This window comes from Pleurodeles waltl, chromosome 4_1 (genome assembly GCF_031143425.1).
Source record: "Pleurodeles waltl isolate 20211129_DDA chromosome 4_1, aPleWal1.hap1.20221129, whole genome shotgun sequence".
Lineage (NCBI taxonomy): Eukaryota > Metazoa > Chordata > Amphibia > Caudata > Salamandridae > Pleurodeles > Pleurodeles waltl.
In genome coordinates this window covers 1,012,753,851-1,012,778,387 of record NC_090442.1, presented here as the reverse complement: position 1 = coordinate 1,012,778,387, position 24,537 = coordinate 1,012,753,851, and the positions used below count along the sequence as shown (strand labels likewise).

At 44.9% G+C, this 24,537-nt stretch overlaps 1 protein-coding gene across 1 annotated transcript in view; it reads right to left on the bottom strand.

Annotated features, from left to right (window-relative positions):
* The window catches only part of LOC138288350 (V-type proton ATPase subunit S1-like), a 321,316-nt gene that overhangs the window by 202,994 nt on the left and 93,785 nt on the right, over window positions 1-24,537 (bottom strand). The window contains exons 4-5 of the mRNA XM_069229885.1: window positions 22,388-22,581; window positions 19,016-19,056 (exon numbers count right to left, since the gene is read on the bottom strand). Of these exons, the coding sequence (XP_069085986.1) occupies window positions 19,016-19,056; window positions 22,388-22,581 (235 nt within the window). The remainder of the gene's footprint in view (window positions 1-19,015; window positions 19,057-22,387; window positions 22,582-24,537) is intronic.

Genomic DNA, 24,537 nt, shown 5'->3' with positions numbered 1-24,537 from the left:
ATAATACTTACCTCCAGAAGGAGTATTGCCTCTAAGATATTTTTGGTACCGTGTTACCCAAATAAACTACCTTTATTTTTGGTAACACTGAGTATTGTCTTTACTTGTGTATAAGTACTGTGTGACTATAAGTGGTATTGCAGGAGCTTTGCATTGCCTCTAAGATATTTTTGGTACCGTGTTACCCAAATAAACTACCTTTATTTTTGGTAACACTGAGTATTGTCTTTACTTGTGTATAAGTACTGTGTGACTATAAGTGGTATTGCAGGAGCTTTGCATGTCTCCTATGTTTCTGATACAATGGTTAACGTCTACAGTGTTTCAAGATAAAATCCCGAAACTCTTTTCAATAGAGCTGGCCCACAGAGTCCCAGAAAGACCACCGCCACCGGGTTCCCCTCCATGACCAATGATAGCCCGCCTCCTCAATTACCGAGATAGAGACTTAATACTCAAATGCTTTCGCACTCACGGGCCATGGAAATTTGAGGACCTGAATACCACTGGCTATCCGGATTTCACGGCTGAGGTTCAGAAGAAAAGGAACTCTTTCTTTGTAGTTAGACAACTGCTCCGCGAAAACAACATTAAATATGCATTACTCTTTCTTCCTACGTGTGATCGATGGGGGAAATAACAACAGTTTTTGCTACCCCTCAAGACGCTTGGACATAGCTCCATGCCAAGGGTCTAGACCAGCCCCCTAATGAGGGAAACATTGAGTCACAATGGTTATCCCTGAGGCCTAAACGAAAGCATCATCCGAGACCCAGGCCTGGTCCTACCAGCGCACAGGCTGTGAAAGAACAAGCAAAGGCGTTGCTTGAGGCCACACAGCTCACATTGAATTCTTTCGCTGCACTTCAGACAATATCAGAATCTAATTCGGCTCATGGAGACCACAGGGACTCAGCCGACACCTGCAATAACCTATCCTTTACTCCCCGCTCGGCTGACGATTTATAAATAGGATCGGGCACGAAAAAACATGTGGAACACATAAGGGTTTACGACAGGAGCACAGCTACCTGGAACTATGCACTGCCCTTGCGCGACTCTTTGTGTGGACTATAATATACAGAACGACAGACAAACAAACTGCAGACCAAACTGCTGTTCACTTGCTGTAACAACTACCCATTCTACGCTGGGCTTCTCGGATGGAGTGAATGAGGCCTGACGGCCATGACCACCACCTGGGGTCACTCCTGGGGCGGAGGCTAGGATTGCACATATTTCACTTCTGCAAACAGATTTGACTGCCAAATATACAACATATCCTGTGGGCTGGATAAAGGATGCAAGTCAGTGCATGGTGTCCCCACACGAATCTTACCATATGGAATGGTTCTATTTCAGAAGCGTTTATTGTTTGCATCGCCGCTATGGATCGGTGGATAATGGTTACCTCAGTATGCTTTGTTTAGGCATGTTGCCATTTTTGTTTATTTTTTACATTGTTGTTATGAGTAAAAGACCGCACATTGTTACGGGAAAAGTAGGCACAAGAGGGGAGGGAGGGACAAAACTGAGGTATCATATGCACCGCACACACACACGTTCAACACAGACATAAACAACAGGGTAGCGAACCCAGTAATTTCCCCAATTGCGAGGTACGATCCACCATGAGCACACAACCTACATTATCTTCACCTAATTATAATATCACAAGGAATGTGCGTTGTATGGCATCTTCATCTAAGCAACACCGCATACAGGCATACCTAAAGCGTCAGATAATGCACATAGCTATGCTCCAAGAAACACACCTAACGGAGTCTGGACTCTCTAAAATTAATCATAACTGGTGTGGGCAAGCATATGGCACTACTGGATCTGCATTTGCAGGGGGATGCTAATATGGGTAATACCTATCGTCCCATACACACCAAACCGCACTCAAAGAGACCCTAGTGGTCGATACGTGATCATACTAGAAGGTTCACTAGATGGAACACCACTGACCCTAGTGGGTATATACGCTCCCAATTCCAACCATGGAGAATTCTTAAGTAGGACTACACCTGACCTGTTCCGAGACCTGTCAGAAATCTCTCTGGGGGGGGGTAGATTTCAATTGTATCCCATGCATAACCATGGACAGGTCACACCCACCACTGCAAGAAGCAGTGTCCTGGAAGATCTTCCAGGTGTTTTTAAATTGGTGAGTGGAAAGGGGACTCCATGATGTGTGACAGGTGAGCCACCCGCTGAGCAGCGAGTACTCTTTTTACTCTCCTGTCCATGAGCTCCATACAAGAATTGATTTATTTCTAGGGCCCACAACGTTATTACAGATGTCAATGAGATCTGAATACTTAGCTCGCACCATATCTGATCATATTCCTTTGAAGTTGAACCTACAATCGGGCAGACCGATTACACGGGTTCCGACCTGGTGCTTGCAGGTAGAAACACTGACAAACCCCCCCTTCCACCAAGAATTGGCCACATGTATCTCCACATACTTTACTCAAAACGATAACTCCACACTTCTCCGAGCCACCGAATGGGGGACACACAAGGTGGTGATACGTGGACAGTGCCTTGTTGCATCTGTGGGGGCCCGCCGGGAACTACACCGTGAACTAACCGACCTCAAGGTTCAGCTCTGTGCAGCTAAAATAGTTGTAGCAATTCGGACAGCCTACCTTGAATTCCTCCGTGGCTTACGGGAACAACATAGAGAGGCTGACGCAAGATTGTGTAAACATGATTATCGGCACTACATGATGCAACAGTATGCTGAGGGTGACGGCTCAGGCCATCTGCTGGCATGGCTAATAAAGGAGACCCCTAGGCACACTCCCACTGGGGCAATTCGGCTGGACAGTGGCCAGGTGCTCACCACACAGGCTGACATTAATACAGCATTCAAAAACTACTACTCGTCACTATATGCAGCGGCTGAGACATTGCCATTAACACAAGCAACCGCTTTTCTTTTAATCCTATCTCCCTACCCCAAATATGTACGTCTCATATAGAGGAACTAGATGCACCAAGTAGGGTGGAAGAAATTTGCGCTGCTATAGGTCAACTAGCTCGCAATAAAGCCCCTGGATCCAATGGCTTGCCGGTCGAGTACTACTCGGCATACAAATCTCACCTGCTACCACCTATGCTGGAGATGTTCACTGAGGCATACTCATCCAATAAACTAACACAGACACTGCGTGAAGCACTTATCATTACCAAAACCTGGCCGGGACCCCCTAGATGTGAGATCCTATAGACCTCTTTCCCTATTAAATTTGGATTGTAAAATCCTGGGGAAAATCCTGGTGAACAGACTTCTCCCGCTAATGCCAGACTTGATACATGAGGACCAATCGGGCTTTATTCCTGGACGTAATACCTTTTTAAATATTAGAAGACTGCTTCGGCTTCTTCACAATAATACCCACGATGATAACTGGAGAGTGGCTGTTTTCCTCGATATTGAAAAAGCATTTTACACGCTCGGTTGGGATCACTTATTTATAACTTTGAGTCGTATGGGATTTGGGACTGGATTCTTGAAATGGGTGAGGGTCCTGTACTCTGACCCGACAGCTTGGGTCAAAACAGGCAACACTGAATTAGATAGCTTCCCTATCCGTAGGGGCACTCGACAGGGTTGTCCACTCTCACCACTATTGTTCGCTCTGGCGATGTAACCGTTAGCGGCATACCTGAGATAGAAAGCAAAATAATGGGGGATTCAGGAATCCCAATATTTTCACATAATCGCCCTATACACAGACGAGGCACTAATTTACCTACTTGACCATGTGGCTACTTTCGGAATAATATTGGGACTAAAGTTCAACTGGTCAAAATCCTGCATCTTCCCCTTGTCTCCTGTTTCCCCTGAAGTTCAATCGACCCTCCCCCAATATCGACTGAGCAGGAGTCACACTATGTTTAAATATCTTGGAGCGTGGATATATCACTCCTTGCAAGACCTGAGAGAAGGTAATCTGGATCAGGCGGTGAGAAGCATTCATGGATCGCTCCCCTTCTGATGCTTGCTTCCGCTTTCACCAATGGCTAGAGTGGCCATAGCCAACATGCTTGTTCTCCTAAGACTGTTATACTACTTTGTGGCAATACCAATTGTCCTCCTGAAGTCACTTTTCGAATGTCAAACAGTTTACTAATTGAACTAATCTGGGGGTAGGGTAGATGTTGTGTGGCCTTAAATGCGACAAAACACTCCATCGACAACGGTGGCTTAGGTATGCCTAATCTCGAGCTCTACTATGCCGCAGCACAGCTACAGTGGCCGCTGCGATGGTTAGGCGGGTCCCAGAATCCAGATAAGATATACGTGATGAACTTTCTCTGTACGATCCCAGCATGCACCTGGCTGAGAGACAAGACATGCACTCCCGTGCGAGGATCCTTATTATTGAATGTAGCCAGAATTTGCAGGCACAGATACATACACAGTACCTCTATACACATACCGTATTCTCGATTAATATCTATACCGCACTTATCAGCTGCCAGGGATATGTTGAAACATTGTGACATTTTGTTTTTTTTATTTTTTATTTTTTTCTTATATTCCTTCCCCTTAAATGTTTATTCACAATTTTTCAACCAATTATCCAGAATATTTGTCAGACTGCATAAGTTTATATATCTATTGTGAAATCACTTGTAAAAAAAAAAAATGTTTTGAATTCTGTATCACCCTATATTCTTTAATAAAATAATTCAAACAGAAAAAAAAAGAATTTTGTTCCATTGGACTGGATTAATTACCTTTTTGCCACTGCAAGTTTGAATAAATATGTGGCAACGTGCAAAAAAAAAAAAAAAAGCATTGTGACATGACCCCATGGACAACTGCTAACCTTGTCATGGTGGGAGGAACTTATACAATCCAATGACCTCCACACAGGATTATTCCTATCATACTGCACGATTAGGCGACTCATACATAATACATGGAGGAATAGTGACTGAGAACCAACAGCGTCACAGGTACTCACAATGTTATTGTCCAACCCAGGGACCAGTAAAGTCATCTCCATATTATATACTACCTTGAACACAGCACATTGCACGGGGTGGAAAACCTCCACGCCCGATAGAATGAGGTGCTACCCCAACCCCTGCCCCAGAGCTCATGGGCATCTGCAATGACTGGGGTTAAAGAGGCATCACGCAATCCAATGCTTCCTTTTACCAAATTCAATTACTTACACCAAACTTACCTATTCCAAACTTACCTATTAAATGCATGTTCCCGATGTCTGATCCTAAATGTCCAAGATGGGGCCTAGGAGGGGCCGGCTTCGACCACATGGTATGGGAATGCTCCCTACTACAATTGTCCTGGCGTCAGGTAACAGAGATTGTAGCTGATATAATGGATCACGCTTTGACAGTTGCACCTGAATCCTGTTTCCTGGGGCTATGCCACAGGAAACGTAGTGACAAATACCTCCACAGATTCATAGATATGGCGTTCACCGATTTTAAACGCCTCATTGCTATGTGCTGGAGGGCGCCCCCCCCTCCCCCCCCGCCCCCTGGACATCACCAGATGGCTGCATTCCCTGTTACAGCTAGCGCTTGCAGAAGCAGAAGTACTAAAAACATTACTATGCAGGGGCTTAGTACTGAGTGGCAGTGACATATGGAACGCATTTCTTGTCAAATTGGAAGCCAAAAACGACGCCCGACCCCCATGAACGAATTACATTACTTCACCCTCATTTATGAGTGACGATTTCTCCACTGCCCTCACACGGCTGCCGTGTCGGCGATTCCTCCTCACAGATTAGCAAAACCGTACTACTCACCCGGTGATAGCATAATGCATAACACTTTCCACATGAGGGAACCTCACACACGGTGCACTAACCTCATATACAGATCTATGGTTGGGGCTCTTCATATAATCACACCCACCCCCTCTCATAGATGGTCTTTTTAGGCAAGCGAGTCATGCTGAAAAAATGTTTTAGTAGAGCGGCACCCTGTTCAGCTTAAATAACAACAGAATCCCTTTTTCTAACTTCTGGAAAATATTTTCATGTCTGTAGACGCGCTGGGGAAAGGATGTCTCCACTAGCAGCACCATGCCCCCACGGCATTCTTGCTTAATCTGCGGCACCCCCACTCCCACACTCACACCCCTCGCCCTCTCAAACCTCACACAAATGGTTAAAAATGATGCACTTGTAATTGTGCGACCTTTACCAATGTTATTTCTTAATCTATTACTTTTTCTTTCCCTTTTGCTTTACTTTTCTTTCAGTTATCTATTTTCTGTTGTAAGCATCAAATACATTATAAATAAATAAAAAAAAGATTAAAACAAAGAAAAAAAGGAAACCAGTTTGGTATTTTTAAAAGCTTAGTCTTGATATTGACTAATTCCACCAGTAGGTCCACCAGGGCATACCAAATATTGTGGTTGGCATTCCCCTACACTGAAAGGGAAAAAGTGCTATTTCATCCCAGGGGTTGCATTTTAAGTTCGGTATTGAGAAAGCCTCCTTATGAACGAAAACTTTGTATTTTCATGAGGTAAAGGAGGAAGAAAAATCATTCACACACTGTTGAAAAATGAATCAAAAATCTAATTTACAATGGTACATAGACGTTTTGTAAATATTTTTAATAGACAGCAGATATAACTGCAGTAAGGAACTTGTTTTTCTCTGCCTATAACCTAGTCAGTAATTAATTCAGTTCTGCCATACTATACCTCTTCCATTGGCATTAATTAACTCGTGGTAGAGGTGAGAAATAACTCTCTGGGGAAAACAACAAGCTTGGCCTGATAAAAGAACCCACGCAGGAAGGAAGGAATGAGTTATTTACAGGCCATTAACCCTTAGTTATTCTGGAATGTGGAAGAGGGGGAATGACAGGAAAAAGAGATGAGCCTTGCCAAAACCTGACTTGGATCCTCATAGATGACATGTTCATAATAATTACAACGCTAATGTGAGAAGGATCTTTGACAATGGCCTGTTCCTAGCCAAGCATTCTCCTCTGATCACAGAGGGGGATTTGGCTCAGAACCAACCAGAATTGGTTTTCTATCAGGATGTCCTCATTGTAAAAGATCGGCCACTGGGTGAGGAGTCAGAGCTCCACTCACTGATACTTAGGTCTTGTCATCCTGAAAGACACATATGCATAGGGTTTTCTGGAATTGTTTCCTTTTACGTGACAGGAAGTACTGCAAATATGTCCAGTTTGCTGTAGGAACTTTCTTTTAATTTGGGTTAGGAGTTATCACTGATAATTCTCTACTTCAAGAAAGGCTTCCCCCCCAACCAACATTTCAGAACACGATAGGGCTTAGAGACGAGGCGAAGAGGAATGAGTTGTTGCTATGGCTTCCTGAAAGAGGAAAGAAATCTGGGTCTGTTCCTGGCTGTAACCAAGAACTGGAAATGCTTCCTGATGATAAGGCCAGCTGAACTCCTGTCGCCCCTTTGAATATAAAGGATATGTAGCTTAACTTTCCTGTGAAGAACGATTAGATCAGTGAGCACTGAGATCAGAGCTGGAGATCTTGCTGAAGAGAATAGTTGAGAGAGATTCCCAATGCTATGTGTGCCCTGGTGTTGCAGAGCCTGTCAATGATGGCTGGGTGCTTAGGAAGTGACCAGAAAAACAACTTCAGCATCTGAAACAAGCCGGTACTGAGAAAAATGTCGAACTAGGAAGGAACAGATTAAGATGTCAAGGGCACCTGAGAACCATAGAACATCAGCAGGCAATATTTCCCAGTTCATGCCATTTGGCATTTTTTGCAGCATGAATAAGAACAACAGTGGGCTCTTGCAGAAAAGGTATTCGGCCTCCTGGGGCCTGGGCTAGCTGGAGCTCTCAGTCTTGTCCTGCTGGATAATTTCAAGCTCCATAATGTCTTTTAATTCTAAAGGTAAAATCTGAGAGTGGAAAAAGCCAAAACAGTTATCCCAGCGATTAAGCGACCTCGTCAGGTTTGATTTTCAGTTTATCCCACTTAAAGTGATTGGTGTAAAAATTCAAGGCTTCAGACAAAGCATGAATCCAAAGTATCTGACTTTGTGGGTCCCTCTCTAATATCCCATTTTGCCCTTCAGAACAAGCTGGACTTCCATAAAAATTTATACATTCAGAAGGTAGTACAGACTGGAGTGAACCACTGAACTGTATTAGACCCTCACTCCGTCGTAGTTGGCCTGAAAAGGTGGTAGGAGTTGGTCACCTGTGTCCACTGACTTACATTGGTGCTTTGTGTGGTTTTTGATGCTTGTACAATTTTAAAACATACCTCTGGTTCCTCTATTCAGATTTTGGTCATTTGTTGTCATTTTGGTAATTACATATTTTCCTAAATTGATCTGGGAGTTGTATTGATTGATTTGGTGACTTTATTGTTGTCTTAAGCTTGTTATACAAATTGCCCTAAGGAAAAGCCTGTTGTTATGAACCGTAGTACCATGAACAAGCCCAGGACTCCACAGTGAAACAGAAATTGTACTTTACCTAATGAGACACTGGGTCATTAACTTTCTGGGAGATCATAAGTGGTCTCCACTCATGTAATAATCCAGAACACCATGTACAGTTTTACCTTTGTGATCAGGGCTGTGTTAACAATTGACTGAGGTGTATATTGGTTTGGTGGCCAGCAAATCCCATATCTTCTCTTGGGATGGCCATATTTGCACAACTCATATGGTTATTTTTCTGGATGCTACCTCCATCTGTTTATGTCATGAGCTCCAAAACGTTTTCCACAAACGTGTACCGTTAAGAAAACATGCAATTAGTGATTCATCCAAACGCATATCTATAATTTGTGCACTAGGTACAGTGACAAAAAGGGCGCAAGATCCAGGCTGACTTCTGCTACCAACTAAGGTTCATGGAACTCTTTTATTTTTTTGCAATCCTTAGGGCCCATGGTACTTTTGCTATGCCTCTTGCTATGCCCTGTACCGGCCCCCGGGTAAGGATCACCATGTGCGGCAAAAAGTTTCTAGAATCATGTTGCTTGTTGGCAATGCTAAGAACACAACAGCATGACTGAATGCTGGATCAGGTAAGAGACAGATACAGAAGAGCAGAAATACGTTCTTAAAAACTGAATTTTACTTGAACCAAAGGATGTCTCCTAGGACCTGTCAATTAGTTAAGTGCCTTTCTGTACACTCAGTGTGTATCCAGGAAATCTTTGAACTGGTATCTTAGGCCAGACTGGAAGGATGTGCCTAATAGTCTTTGCGGGTCCCTTGAAGGTTTATGAAGGTCAGATAAGGGAATGTGAGGGCAAGAGATGGGTTTCAGATAGTTAGGCTATGATTTTCAGTCTTTTCAAGATCAGAAGAAGGTAGACAGCAGCTTAAAGGTGTCTTTGGCAAGGTTGAGGGGTTTTTAAACACTGAGATCCAAGTGGGTTTCGGGCTTTATCAGAGGTTCAATTGAAGGTGACTGAGGGCTAGTGGAGGTTTTGAATGCCAGCTGAGGGTTTCTGATGGTCAAATTATGGTTCATGGGCTCTGTTCGAGAGTAGGCTGCGGGCATCTAAGGACAGCAGAGTGCCTCTCATGGTGGCTGAGAGATAGAACAGGGTTGCCTTAAATCTAGCTTGGGGTCTCTTAGGGTTGTCTAAGGGTCTATGAGGATCAGATGCCAGTTTGTGCGGACTGGTTGAGGTAAAGTGAGGGCTAGCTAAATGCCCCTGAGTTGATGGATTGTGATGATAAGATGCTGGCTCTTTTAACAGGTGACATCAAAGTCCCTTAGCTGACCCGGGAAGCCACACTTGACTACAGATAATGTTGGGTTAGATGACCTCCACAGTGTGCCCCTTCTCCCTAGCGTGAGCTTCTGCTGCCTATGCATATCTGATCTGCCTGTGGGGTAAACTTGCATTGCCTCTGACTGCGTTGCACATTTGGAGCATCAGAGAAGTTGCCACTGCTCATATATCTGCATTACTAGTTTTATGTCTCAGAGGAAAGTTTGCAGTGCTGCTGCCTGTGGCATATCTGTTCAATGTGTGTTAGGGAAGCCTGTAGTGCTCCTAGGTGTGTGGTACCTGCTCAGTGTGTGAGTGAAGCTTACAATGCCCCTGCAGCTTTTGTACACTGTTGAGCACAGTTTACATTTAATGATTAGAAGATAGCAGATGCTCGGACCACTGATTATTATGCTTGTTCAGCTATCTTGTAGTTTATCCCCCCGCCCCACCCTTGCCTTTATCAACCCCGAACTTGCTATGTCGGCAGTATTTAGCATTCACAGTTAAACATTTAGCAGGTTATGTCACTTGGTGAAGCCAGCACAATTTTCTGAATCAAAGGGAACTGGAGTACGTGCAGGGAAAATATGCTTTGGGAGGTCCATCCCCAAGTAGGATGGACCTGCTACATACATTTCCTACATTTTAAAAGAGGAAAGTGAGAGATTAAAAAAAATCAGGAGAAAGTATTTCCCCCATGGACTTCTATTTAAGCGGAGACAATTTCAGGCGGGAGACAGCCACAGTAAAGCCATTTTTTGCTTAAAAAATCCTGAGTCCCTTGTCAGAATCGAGTCTTTTGGCATATATGTTCCTACTTTAGTAAAGGTGCCAGATGCACTTTTAGCCAAAAACATTGTGCTAAATTGTTACCCATAGCTCATTGATCCTTGCTAACTTCGATCCCTCATGAGTTTTGTCAAACGTCACTGGTTCTATAGCACGATAATGTAAACACAATGATTGAGCCTGCAAACTTGCAGTTTAATAAAATTGAATGTGGTGTATGTGTCCGTGTGTCTGTGAAACAGAGCAAGCTAGTGTGTGAGGGCATGTGACTGGGTATTTATGAGTGAAGGAGCGAGAATGCATGAGAGTTTGCGCTGGTGTGTGTGTGATGAATTTGCGTGTGCGGTGTGTAAATGCATGGAGTGCTTGTGTGGTGTCTGTATGTATTTTTGAGGAGAGGTGTCTCTTGGTGTGTCTGTTTCTGTGTGGTGTTTGCCTGGTGTGTATGCTTGTTTGTGAGAGAAGTGTGAGGGGTTGTTTGGTGTTTATGTTTTTATGTGTTTGCTTGGTGTGTTTGTATTTTGTGTGTTAGGTGTGTTTATGTGTGTTTGTGTATGTATTTGTATGAGTTGAATCTGTGTGGGTGTGTGTATACGTTTTTATGTTGATGGTATTTAGTGTGTGTCTGTGTGTGGCTGTGTGTAGATTTGTTTGGTGTGTGCTTGTGTGACGCTTAGCATTATAATCATACCAACTGGTGCGAGGCTTGCTGTGCAGTTTGCCAGGCAGTGTTCTTTGTTCAGGGAACTGATAACGTGCCTTAAAATGGCCCTGATGCTGACATCAGGCATTCGGAGTTAATAGCTGTTTTGCTGTGACTCAGCGCCATAACAGTGGTAAAACTGGGTTACACAGGAATAATTGGGATAGATGCAGGTTACTCTAGTTAGCACAGGCAGAAATATGTACACGCATTGGCCTTCCCACTATGTGCTGGTGATAAACTTTTAAAGCACCTGGTCTTTCTGTTAACAGTGAAATGCTACAATGTTATTAGTTATATTGCTTTAAATTAAAATGTCATACTTGGAAGGTCAAAGCCCTCACAATAGCTGATGTACCTGTTGTCCTGATCTCCCTCGTTGCCTTAGAACAGACTCCCTGACTGCCTGTGCTCAAGCCAGCTCATCAGTTCTATCGGGCCTCTTACTCACTCCTCCAATAGGCAACATACATCTTGCCACTTGTTTTCTCCAGTTTTGATGGAGGCGGCCACCCAAAGTCCCCCCACGCTTCCATCCCACACTTATGTATTGTCAACATCCTGCGCCCACTCCACTTTTACGGGTTAGGGAACACTGAAACCATCTCCACCATTCTCACCTCATGTGGTTGGTGCTCCCCTGACACCCTTTCCATTCCTTCTTAACAGTAGTATTGCACTGATATACTCCTTTCTCTTCTTACCGGGCCTCTCTATCAGGGGCTGTGTTATGAATATGAGGTACTTTCCTTGTTTGTGCCATGGTGCACCTTTCAAAAAGGTATGACATGCGCAAACAGGTGCGGTGACCTGTATTGCAAAGACTGTGCTGCCCCCAGGACAGCTGTGAACTATGGAGCAGCTCTTTAAAAGCTGCTCTGTGTTTCACAGTGCAGGCGGGAACCACCCTCACTTTCAAGAGGGGAGAGAGATCCCCTTGCAGGGGGGTGCAGTGAGTGACTGCACCTGCCTCCAAGAGGATGTCTGAGGGCTCGATGGACCTCCTTTCTTGTCACCAAAGGGTTGATTATAGAAGGCACACTGAAAGTGCACCACCTTCTGTGTACCTTCTAAAGGCATGTTTGCAGGCATGGCTTCTCCGTTAGGGCAGATGAGCGTCGCCCCGTCCGCCAGCAACAGCCGCTGCAAATCACCCTTAACAAACAAAAAGATTATAAATTATGTTTATTATCTTTTCATTTGTTAAAGGGGTGGGGCATTGGGGATGACGAGATGAGGGGAGTGCACTGTACACTCCCCTCACTGCACTGGTATGTTTGGCCGGCCATCTCAGGCAGGCTAAACACACATGTGCAGTAGGCTCTCTCCAGCCCGGCAACATGGTTGCCGGGCTGGAGAGAGACTGCACAGGCTCCCAGTTTGCCTGGGAGCGCCCTGGCTGGGTGCTCCTAGCCAATCCTGATGCTTCTCTAAGCAGCACCAGGATTGGCTATAGGGCAGGCTGGGACCCTGTGCCTGCCTGCAGCGACGGGAGAGGAGCGGCGCAGGAGAGGAGCAGGTAAGGTATTTATTTATTAATTTATTTTTCTTATTAATTTGCCCCGCACCCCTCTGTACCGCCCGCCCCAACAAAGCCCCGCAAGCCGCTCCTGCATGTTTGCCTCAGCGGCCATGTCCATAATATGGTGTGGGCAAAGAGGCAAAGTGATTCCCTCATTTGCAAGCCTTATTATGTTTGCCACCGCTAACTGTATTAAAGAAGGGGACACACGTGTATGTGCCCCCTCTGTAATAGCAGTGGGGCAAGGGGGCGCACAAAGCAGGCACACACGCCTGTTGCACCCCGAGGCACAATATATAATATGGCCATAGGCATTTTGACCTCCCACACATGCCACTTCTCTCTGTAACTCTCTTCTTTCACTTGCTGGCACTCCTCCCTTTTGTCAGGTCTTCATCTAAACTCTTAGCTGTTATACCCTTGATGGTGGGTCCCTCTCCTTCTGCACCTCCTATCCCTAGCGACACTAATAATATCCTGCTGCCCTCAACGAAGCCCTTGTATGTTCTGTGGCCCGCGCCCTTCTACCCATGTTACCTGCATCTTCACTGGGCATCCTCTACCCCTTCTCATCACTACTATTCTCCTTACGCCTGCGCTGACATGCACCACCAACCCACCAGGCCCATATCTTCGCTTCCACATCACAACTCATGGGTTCGGCCTACTGGGAATGTGTTAACGTGGGAAATCAGAACAAGTGGTTCTGGAGCTCTGGCACTCTCACTACCTGTACCCATGTGTCTCTGCTGCATGTTATAAGCAGGGCCAGACAGGCCTATTATTCCTTCGGGCATCTCCTCATTGGGCTGGAGCCCTTGGAGGATGGTTTTGAAAGCTCGGGCTGCTTCTTGTCCCTCTGTCACTTTCCATAACACCCAGAGGTTCATTACAGCACGCCTGGGGAGGCTTCAAGTGAGAGAGGGAAGCAAAGGGAAGGTAGAGAGAAAGTTATCAGAGAGGGAGAAAATGGAGAAGTGGGAAGGAGAGAGAGAGAGAGAATGGTTGGATGGAAAGAGAGATGTAGTGCCTGGAGATGACGGGAGCGGGACTGATTTGAGCATTTATGCAGTTGCTGCGTGTGGTTCCCCAGTCCAGGTCTGGGTTCAAGGAGAAGAGCGGCTTCCATGCACCATGGTTGGCGCTCTTCCCTAGTCTCTACAGCAACTAGGGTGTTGCCTACCTCCCCTGCACAAGGCAACTGACTACCGCCGAAAGAGACAAATGTGAACAACGCAGGCATTATATCAGATATTGAGGTGGGATAACATACCCCCACAGCAACCTGTCACCACGTCTCAAGCCTATATCATTGCTCCACAACATGTTTTACTTCCCTGCGGTCTGTACACTTCCGCTTCATGTTACAGGCCTTTCTGTTACCAAATATACTTCTTTCGCCAGCTCTTTCTGTCCGCTCTGTCTGCCTTGGAATACCCTTTTTCTGTATTTCTTCCCTGTTGCTTCCTGCCTGCTTGCTTCCTCATGTCTATTATATTATGTTGTTCTATAGTACAGCGCTGGTACTTCTTTTAAGATCTATGAACGAGGCGTAGCCTCACATACACCTTGGGTTAGCATTTGGGTTATTTTGTACAGGGTACTCAATTTAGTTCCCTTGACGGAGAAGATCTTATTTGCCTCTTTGTCCTTTCCTTCTTCCTCTCTCCAATGGATATAGCTTTTGTTATTCCTCAAAAAGTATTCATCACTCTGGGAAAGGGCCCCAGGGTGTTTCTTTAACCTGTGTTAAATGTGCCCGTTCTCTAAATAGGAAGCACTTCAGAATTTCCAGAAAATCACCAGGATCCAACGCATTTGTTTTGGTGTATTGCCATTTTAGGTCTGACCCAGCGACATATTTAGCTATTTCACAAGCCTCGTGTTTTCCAAAAAAGTCATAATCTAAATACATACATACAAGGACCTTTGTTCAGTCCTCCATTGGTCTGCTCAAGCCTTATTAATGTGCTGTTTCCTCCCTTTATAGCATTCGGCATGGGGTAATGGGTCAAACCACATCCTTGGATGTCCTACACTCTGAGTGACGGCATTTTATATTTTTACATGTGCACAGCTGCTTGAGAAGGGGTCCCTTGGCTGGTAAGCCTCGCAGTAGCGGCTCGCGGGCTGCGGAGGGGCGGGGAGGAGGCGTGTGGGGGCAACACCTATTATTATTATTTTTTTATTTTAAAACAACACTTACATTTTTCGGCACGGTCCCACGCCACTCTGCTTCTCTTCCTTTCAGGCTGCACAGGAATAGGCTTCCAGCCTGCCTTGCGGCCAATCCTGACGCTTTCCAAAGCAGCATCAGGACTGGCTGGGAGCGCCCTGGCTCGGCGCTCCCAGGCAGACTGGGAGCCTGTGCAGGCTCTACAGCCTACAGTGCATGTGTGTTTAGATGGCCGGAAACGGCCGGCCAAACACACATGCGCTCTGAGGGGGAGTGGTGAGCACTCCCCACAGTGCACATCACCCCTGTGGCCCGCCCCTTTTAAACAATATGATAATAAACATAGTTTATTATTGTTTTGTTTACAAGGGTTTGCAGCTGCCGCTGCTGACGGGGACGACACTCCTCCGCCCATACGGAGGAGCAACAACTGAAGCCTCGGCTCCTGGGCATCTCCTTGTTTTTATATGTTTTATACGATTGCTACTTTTTTTTTAGCATCTTGGGTAAGCTTTTAAAAAATACATGCTTGCCAAGGTCTGTCCTATTGGCTTTACCATTGCTTGTGGCTCATTGGGGCGGGCTGTGGGTCAGGTGGTAAGTGACTTATCTATACTGTGATTAGATGGCACAGCTTTCCCACGATAGCCCTGGTTTTTCGACAACCATTCCTACATCTTAAGCAGTTGAGATGGGCACATTCCATCAACACCCAGGCCCAGGAGCCTGCCTTTGGACTTCCACATATCATAGGTGATGGAGGAGCTGTTCTTTAATAAAAACATACTTTTGTGGTTTCATCTAATAGACTTTAAATGTGCTCTACACAACCTTGATAGCTGTAATGTACCCTGAATGTTTTCTTTTTAGGTACACTCTCAGGGAATGGAAATAATTCCTATTTTGGCTTTACATACATCTCTCCCCCACCGATAACCTACAGAAACACATATGCTTACCCAGTCCAGATTTTATCATTTGCTTTATGGCAACGTGGCTACGTTTTTTCATCAATATACAAAAAAACGACAAGGATGCAAGGGAAAAAAAGACTGAATGTGACAAGTGGCACCTTGCAATGCCCCTTATCTCGTCTGTGGGCTAGACAAAAATTTGTGAAATGGAACACTACACCTACGGGCATATTTACCGACATTTCACGCAACGTAGGGCAGCCAGCAAAGTTGCTATGCTGCTACATTTCTGCTCTCTCCCCTTGCTCTGGAGCACTGTGTGCTCCCCAGTACCAATGCAGGTAGCCTTGCACCAAGGTGCAACGACGCCTGTGTTAGGAGGATCATTTTTGTGCAAGAAGGGACACCTTCCTGCACAAAAACAATCCTTGGAAGCAATTTCTTCTATGTGTGCTGCGAAATGCAGCACGCACGCAAAGAGGAAGTAATGTGGAGAAATAGACATTTCTTGTTGTTACATCTGCTTCAGGAAGGTGTAGCTTTTTGTCACAATCTCAGCTTTACTAGCCTTAGTAAATCTGAGATTGTGTCAAAATCCATGGGTCTATGAATCATAAAGCTCATGCTCCTCCCATTGAATGCTTTCCTAACACAAAGAAATGCAAGGCAGCATTATTTTCTGCTTTCCGTTACTTTGTATTTACTATGCCATGTAAAGTGGATTTGTGTGGCTTTGTAAATGGCAAAATGGATTTTGCATCGGGGCTGAGCCATAAACGTGATGCAACTCCGAAGTGAAACATTAGTAAAACTGGGCGATTGCCTCTTAAACTGGTCCTTATATCTAGCCTGGTCTATAGATGTGGCCTGGTAGTCCTTCCTCTGTATCAGTAAGTGCTCTCACTGAAGCCCCTCTGCATTCATGATAGGTGACAACACAGAAATCGCAAGCGCTCAACGTCCTCAAGGTTCAGTCGGCTACCAATGCTAATCAGCTATCTCAAATTGTGGCTTGAATGTAATTAGGGCATCGCTACTGTACACCCAGGCATGGCGGCTGAAATTGGCCTTGTAGTTGCTGCATCATTGGGTCACGTGCCCACAAGTCCTCTAGCTCTGTCCCCAATGTCCCTGAGCAAAGAGCTTTTACCTTCCTTCAACGTGGGGGTCCTTATCCCAACAGCCCAAAGCACTACGAGATCAGCATTGTCTCATTGGGTATCCTGAGGCACTGGGGGTCCTCATACCAACAGCCCAAAGCACTACGAGATCAGCATTGTCTCATTGGGTATCCTGAGGCACTGGGGGTCCTCATACCAACAGCCCAAAGCACTACGAGATCAGCATTGTCTCATTGGGTATCCTGAGGCAGTGGCCCGATTACAAATCTCACACGATTACTGTCGCAAATATAGCAAATTAGAGAGTGCACAATTTGCTTCCAGTTGCTAATCTGACACCTCGGAATAGGAATTACATTAAAATTGTGTATGAATTCAGTTCACCTAGGCCAACGGTACTCAAAGTACGGCCCGCGGGCCGCCAGCGGCCCCACGGACCTAGCTTGGCGGCCCGCGAGACGCACACCAAACGCCACATCATAATGGCAGCAGTATGTAAACATAGAAGAGGGCCGCGGGAGCATGCTCCCGCGGCCCTCCTCTATGTTTACATACTGCGGCCATTGTTTATGGCGTTGCCCTGACGATCCTGGAAGCCAAAGCCCCATAAAAGTCAGCACTTGCAGCTAACTTTTATGGGGCTTTGGTCGTCTGCTTCCTGTCACCGGCTCCACGTCTGCTGCCCGCCTGCCTGCCTGCTGTTCCACATTTGTGGCATCTTTACAGTGCTTTGAGTCAGGTAAGGCTCTTTGGTTATTTATTTATTTGTTTTTAATGTAGTGTGTGTTACTGGGGTAGGCATGAGAGCAGATTGCGCTGTGTATGTGCGCTGTGTGTGTGTTACTGGGGTAGGGGTGAGAGCAGATGGCGCAGTGTGTGTGCGCGCTGTGTGTGTTACTGGGGTAGGGGTGAGAGCAGATGGCGCTGTGTGTGTGCGCGCTGTGTGTGTTACTGGGGTAGGGGTGAGAGCAGATGGCGCTGTGTGTGTTACTGGGGTAGGGGTGAGAGCAGATGGCGCTGTGTGCAGATGGCGCTGTGTGTGTTACTGGGGTAGGGGTGGGAGCAGATGGCGCTGTATGTGTGCGCGCTGTGTGTGTTACTGGGGTAGGGGTGAGAGCAGATGGCGCTGTGTGTGTGCGCGCTGTGTGTGTTACTGGGGTAGGGGCATTGTTTTGAAAAAGGGGGTGGGGTGGTTGTTCCCCCTCTAAGACCCGCCCCCTCTAAGCCCCGCCCCCCGCTGTCACTTCAGTGCGGCCCTCGGCCGCAAACCATACTGCAATTTTGGCCCCCGAGAAAAAGTTTGTGAGTACCCATGACCTAGGCCATGTAAATTGGAATTACGCGCACTTTGCTTTTACTGTCTGTGGCAGGCTTTATCTGAGTTGCACCAGGAAAACTGAGAAACTTAGCCATATGTCCTCCTGGTTTAATAAATTCAAGTCACATCATTTGTTTTTGTTATAGTCTTACATCAAATACTTCTACGGAATTTTAAAATATGAGCATCATGAAAGTTCCAGAAGTAGACCTCTTCCATCTTCTTGGATGGATCTATTTGTTTTTCCTTGATGCGGGTCCTGTTATTTCTGTGATGCTCCACTGAGTTCCACTGCAGCAGGAAGGTGAGTGTATTTCTTATTAAAACATTCAGGTCCCCTCTGAGAGCCCTCTGCATTATTTATCCATGCATTGTCACCAGGAGCCAGCGGTAGCCATAGTTACCAGCAATGCCAGAGACCTTTACATTTCACAAAGGTCTCGCCGCCATCTACTTGGAATTATTCAGAGAAGTTGTCATGCGAACACAGCTAGGGGCAGCCGGGTTAAAAGGCTTTGATTAAATTAAAATAAAATATCATACCTCATATCCCGACACCGTCCTTCACATAACTTTCGTTCTGCTTCACATCTTCAGTACATTGCATTATTTACATTTCGGTGGTTGTCTAGGTCTGTATTTAGCAGTTATCGGTGTGCTCACCTTTGGGTTATTAGCGATATGCAAGGCTGTTTTTTTCTGCTAAATTGCTTACCGTTTTCAACGACGGACCACGCAGCAGGGATGCCACTTCCTCTAGAAAAACAACATTAAAAAAAAATTATTTCTTCGGAAGCAGTACTAACAGCCTATTTCAAAGATAGATGCACAGTCACTCATCATAGCAGCAGATATGTGCTGATCATGATGGCTGGAATAGTATTTAACGATTTGTAACACCCCCACTGTACTGGAACATGTGCCTGTAGGATCACAAGTGCTTTGGAACATGTGCTTGTAAAATCACAAGTGCCTTGGACCTGTGCCTATAGTGTCTCAGTGGTTTAGAACCTTTGCCTGTAGTATACCAAGTGCTTTGGAACTTGTGCCTGTAGTATCTCAGTGCTTTGGTACCTGAGCGTGGAGTATACTGAGTGCTTTGGCACCTATGCCTGTAGTATCTCTGTGCTTTGGAACCTTTGCCTGTAGTATGCCGAGTGCTTAAGTACCTGCGCCTGGAGTACCATAAATGCTTTGGAGCTTGGGCCTGTTGTATCTCAGTGCTTTGGAACCTTTGACTGTAGTATCTCGGTGCTTTGGAATGTGTGCCTGGAGCACGCCAATTGCTTTGGAATCTCTGCCTGTAGTATATCAGTGCTTTGGAACCTTTGACTGTAGTATCACAAGTGCTTTGGAAACTGGGCATGTAGTATCCCAAGCACCTTGGAAACTATGCATGTAGTAGTTAATGTGCTTTGGAATCTTCACCTGTAGTGGCCCAAGTGCTTTAGAACCTGTGCCTATAATAGCGGAAGGGCTTTAGAACATTTGTCTACAGTATCTCAGTGCTTTCAAACCTGTGACTGTAGTAAATCAAGTGCTTCGGAACCTGTGAATGTACCATCACAAGTGCTTTGGAACCTTTGTCTGTAGCATCTCAGTGTTTGGAACCTGTGCCTGTAGTATCAGAAGGTCTTTAGAACATGTACCTAGAGTATCTCAGTGCTTTGGAACCTGTGCCTGTATTATACCAAGCGCTTTGGAACTTGTGATTGTAGTATCTCAGTGCTTTGAAACCGTTTCCTGTAGCATCCCAAGTGCTTTAGAATCTCTGCCTATAGTATCAGAAGTGTGTTAGAACCTGTGCCTATAGTGTCTCAGTGCTTTGAAACCAGTGCCTGTAGTATACCAACTAATTTGGAACTTGTGCCTGTAGTATCTCAGTGCCTTGGAACCTGTGCCTGTAGTATCCCAAGAGCTCTGGGACCTGTGCCTGTAGTATCATAACTGCTTTGGAACATTTGCCTGCAGTATCCCAAGTGCTTTGGAACCTCTGCCTGTAGTAGCTCAGTGCTTGGAACCTGTGCCTGGTGTATCTCAGTGCTTTGGAATATCTGGCTGTAGTATCACAAGTGCATTGGAACCTGTGCCTGTAGTATCCCAGTGCTTTGGAGCCTGTACCTGGAGCATACTGAGTGTTTTGTAAACTGTGCCTGGTCTACCTCAGTGTTTTGGAATCTTTGCCTGTAGTCCCCCAAGTGCTTCGGAACCTGTGCCTGTAGTATCAGAAGGCTTTAGAACCTTTGCCTATAGTATCTCAGTCCTTTGGAACCTGTGACTTTAGTATACCAAGTGCGTTGAAACCTGTGCCTGTAGAAAAACAAGTGCTTTGAAAGATGTGCTTGTAAAATCACAAGTGCTTTGGAACCTGTGCCTGTAGTATCCCAAAATCTTAGAAACATGTGCCTGTAGTACGATAAGTGCTTTGGAACCTTTGCCTGTAGTATCCCAGTGCTTTGGAACCTGTGCATGTAGTATCCCAGTGCTTTGGAACCTGTGCATGTAGCATCCCAGTGCTTTGGGACCTATGTCTGTAGTATCTCCGTGCTTTGTAACATTTGACTGTAGCATCACAAGTGATTTGGAACGTGTGCCTGTTGTATCCTAAGTGCTTTGGAACCTGTGCCTGTAGTTTCTCAGTGCTATGGAAATTGTGCCTGTAGCATCAGAAGTACTTTGGAACTTGTGCCTGTGGTATCCCAATTGCTTTGGAACTTGTGCCTGTAGTATCTCTGTGCTTGGACCCTGTGTCTCAGTGCTTTGGAACCTTCAACTGTAGTATCACAAGTGCTTTGGAACCTGTGCCTGGAGTATACCAAATGCTTTGGAACCTGTGCCTGTAGTATTGCAAGTGCTTTGGAAACTGTGCCTGTAGTATCACAAGTGCTTAGGAACCTGTGCCTGTAGTACAATAAGTGCTTTGGGACTTGTGCCTGTGGTATCCAAAGTGCTTTAAAATCTGTGTCTGTAGTATCAGAAGAGCTTTGGAGCCTGTGCCTGTAGTATCTCAGTGCTTTGGAACCTGTGCCTCTAGTATCAGACGTGCTTCGAATGTGTGCCTGTGGTATCCCACGTGCTTTGGAACCTGTGTCTGTAGTATCTCCATGCTTTGGAACCTGTGCCTGTAGTATCTTAGTGCTTTGGAACCTGTGCCTGTAGTATAAGAAGTGCTTTGGAATGTGTGCCTGTGGTATCCCACGTGCTTTGGAACCTGTGCCTGTAGTATATCAGTGTTTTAGAACCTGAGATTGTAGTATACCAAGTGCATTGGGACATGAAGATGTGAAGCCATAGTATCCCTGTGGGTGTAGTATCCAATGATCATGGAAACCTTTGGCTGCCCCACAGCTAGGGAGCTTCGACACCTATGGCTGCAGTATCCTTGGTGCTTTGGAAATGGTGACATTAGTTTCCGTAGAGTACCAGATCCAGTGGCTCTTATACCACAGTGCATTGGAACCTGTCGCTACAGCAACTCCACTACTATGAAACCTGTGCCTGTAGCATGCTTTAGGGCCGGCGGTTGTAGTATCCTTCAGTACCCAAAGTGCTTTGAAACCCACAGATGCAGTATACCTAGTGCATTTTGAACATTGTTGTTGTTGAAATATACAGTTTCAAAACTTAAACTTGAGATTCAATGTCTGCATCTGAATAACTGAATAGATGTATGTCAAGAAATTAAAAGAATACTAGAACCCTCGCTCAAACGTGTTAGCAGTGATTAATCTCTGTCGTGAAAGGGACAGTATTGTTGGAAGATTACATATCTGGACACAATTGGGGCGTACAATAGAAATAATTAATTGAAAAAACATTCATGCCTGAGTTATTCATTTGTATTTTGAGACATGAACTAGTAAAGGTATCTCACCTAATGCCTTTATACAGCCGTCTCATTCAATACTGCAGTAAAGTTACTTTAAGATTGTGCTGGGGGAGCTCAAGCCACCCAACAAAAGATGGCAGCCAGTGAGCACCCCATTAACGTAGCTCCTGTCACACATTGCTGTTCCTGAGACCTTGTTGTCTCACCCTGAACTCATTCCAAACATAAAGCTTATGTACTGCATGTGCCTAACCTTACCTGGTAGTTGACTGCAGTGTCACGACTATGAGGTTGGGTTTTGAAACAGAGGGCGTGAAGCCTGACGCGTCGACGTCATTCATATACATCAGGTGCCAGTCAGCTTTCTTTTGCAGGTAGTCTGCAAGATGTCTGACCGCCTCCCAGGCCACAGCAGGTAACACTAAAGAGGACTCTGAAGAATTAAGAACTTCCTGCAACGAGAACATCCAAACGATTGTTAGTTTACTTTTATTGTCCCTGCTAACAGAGTTCATAGTACATTTGTAATAAATGTTTCTTAAGCACGATGTTTCATAAACCATCATAAATAACTGTATATTTATGTTACATATTAATTGAGCAAATATGAGCATGCTTTAGACTGTGACGCAGAAGAAATATTGCACTATCAATATTAGAGGCTAGTTTAATACCCCGCATAGGCTGCGCATTCTAGTTTGGTCTTGTTCTGTCTAACAGATAACTTTGACATGATGGGACAAAAAATAGCCCCAATCAGTTCAAGAAGGATGTGCTAGGAATGGGCTTGGTGAGCAATGCCCTGATGAAGTTCCATACAATCTCTGCCAACATGCTTATAAATCCTACCGTTCCATGAGAGCTCTCCATCTCCAGTTACACCAGGAAAGGTGAATGTGCCAATACAGACGTTTGGTGCAGTTAAAAAATTCCCTTCAGAAAAACAATTGTACTATAACATTACAACAGACTGCTGAGAGCTATACTGGTTGTTATAGGCCTTGAAGCTGAGTTATAGGCCAGAAGGCTACGGCTTGTAACGAGGGAAGGAGTCTTTACAACCTTTATAGCCCTAGGCAGAAGAACTATGAGGCTATTGCAACATTCCACCCACCAAATCCAGAATATTGTAAATTAAAGAAGGAAAAACAGAAAACCAAACATTGGAATGCTAGAGCGAAATGAATATGCCAGTCATTATTGGCTCTTTGCTTTACTGGGGTTCCCAAAATCCAAATATTCTAATTAAAAGGTAGACCTGGTAGACCAGACTTGTCATTGCAACATCCTTCACTATTACATCCAAGTATGGGTAACCATGCTTTTGGAAATCAATATATTTTTCCCAGCAGTCATCTGACACTTTCATGCAATTAACTGCTGTTGCCTTATTTATTAATGTACAATGAAATGATAAATATATCTGTGTACAACATTTTCTTTTTAAACTTTTGATTTACTGCCCAATTCTGTATGTTTGTTACCCAAGTGCTAAAAGTGACTTATTTGAATGTGCTGAAAGTGACGTATTTGACGGGAGTCTATGTATGGGCTTTTTGCAAGCTCCCATTGGTCTTCTTCCCTTTCAATCATAAATCATCATCGTCATCAAAGAGCTTGTTTGATAATGTCATGTCGGCTTTGTTCCTTTATGACCTTGTTTAATACACTTCACTAGCCTTGGTCCTGTGGCAAGTTATTTGCTAGGATCTTGTTAGTCTTTTTTCACTATGACCTTCTTTTGTGGACTCAGTATGGCCCTGTTCCTCTACGACTTTGTTTGGTAAAATCCTATATGATGGTGCTGTCTTTGTTTCGTAAGATCTGGTTACACGTGTTCATCTATGAACGTACTGGGTAAGCACCTTCAATCTAACTCCTTCAGGCCTTTTTTGGGTAAGCTCCTTTGGCATTGTGGGTTTATGATCCTGTTCGGTAAGCTCCCATTTGCCTTGTCCTTCTATCAACTTGCTCATTTACTTCACAGTGGTCTTTTTCCTTTATGACCTTGTTCGACAAGGTTCTGATTACTTTGTTCCTTGTTCCTTTGGGACCTCTTTTGGTAAGCTTCCACTGTGTTTTTATTTCACTGTAACCTTATTTGGTAAGCTCTGTCGGCCGTGTTCCTCTACGCCCTTTTTCCTCTGCTATCATATTTGTTTACATTATTGTTTACCATTCTTGTCTGCTCCTGTTGGAATTATTCATTAATGATCTTGTCTGGTAAGCACCCAGTGTTGTTCTTCCTCTATGAACTTATTTGCTAAGCTCCTATTGATCTTCTTCTTCTGAGGCCTTGTTTGGTAAGCTCCTGGCGGCTCCTCCATATGGTCATGAAACCTACCAGCGACTTGAATTAACGCACAGTAGGGGAGTACTTTAATTTATGTATACTTTTGTACTCTTGA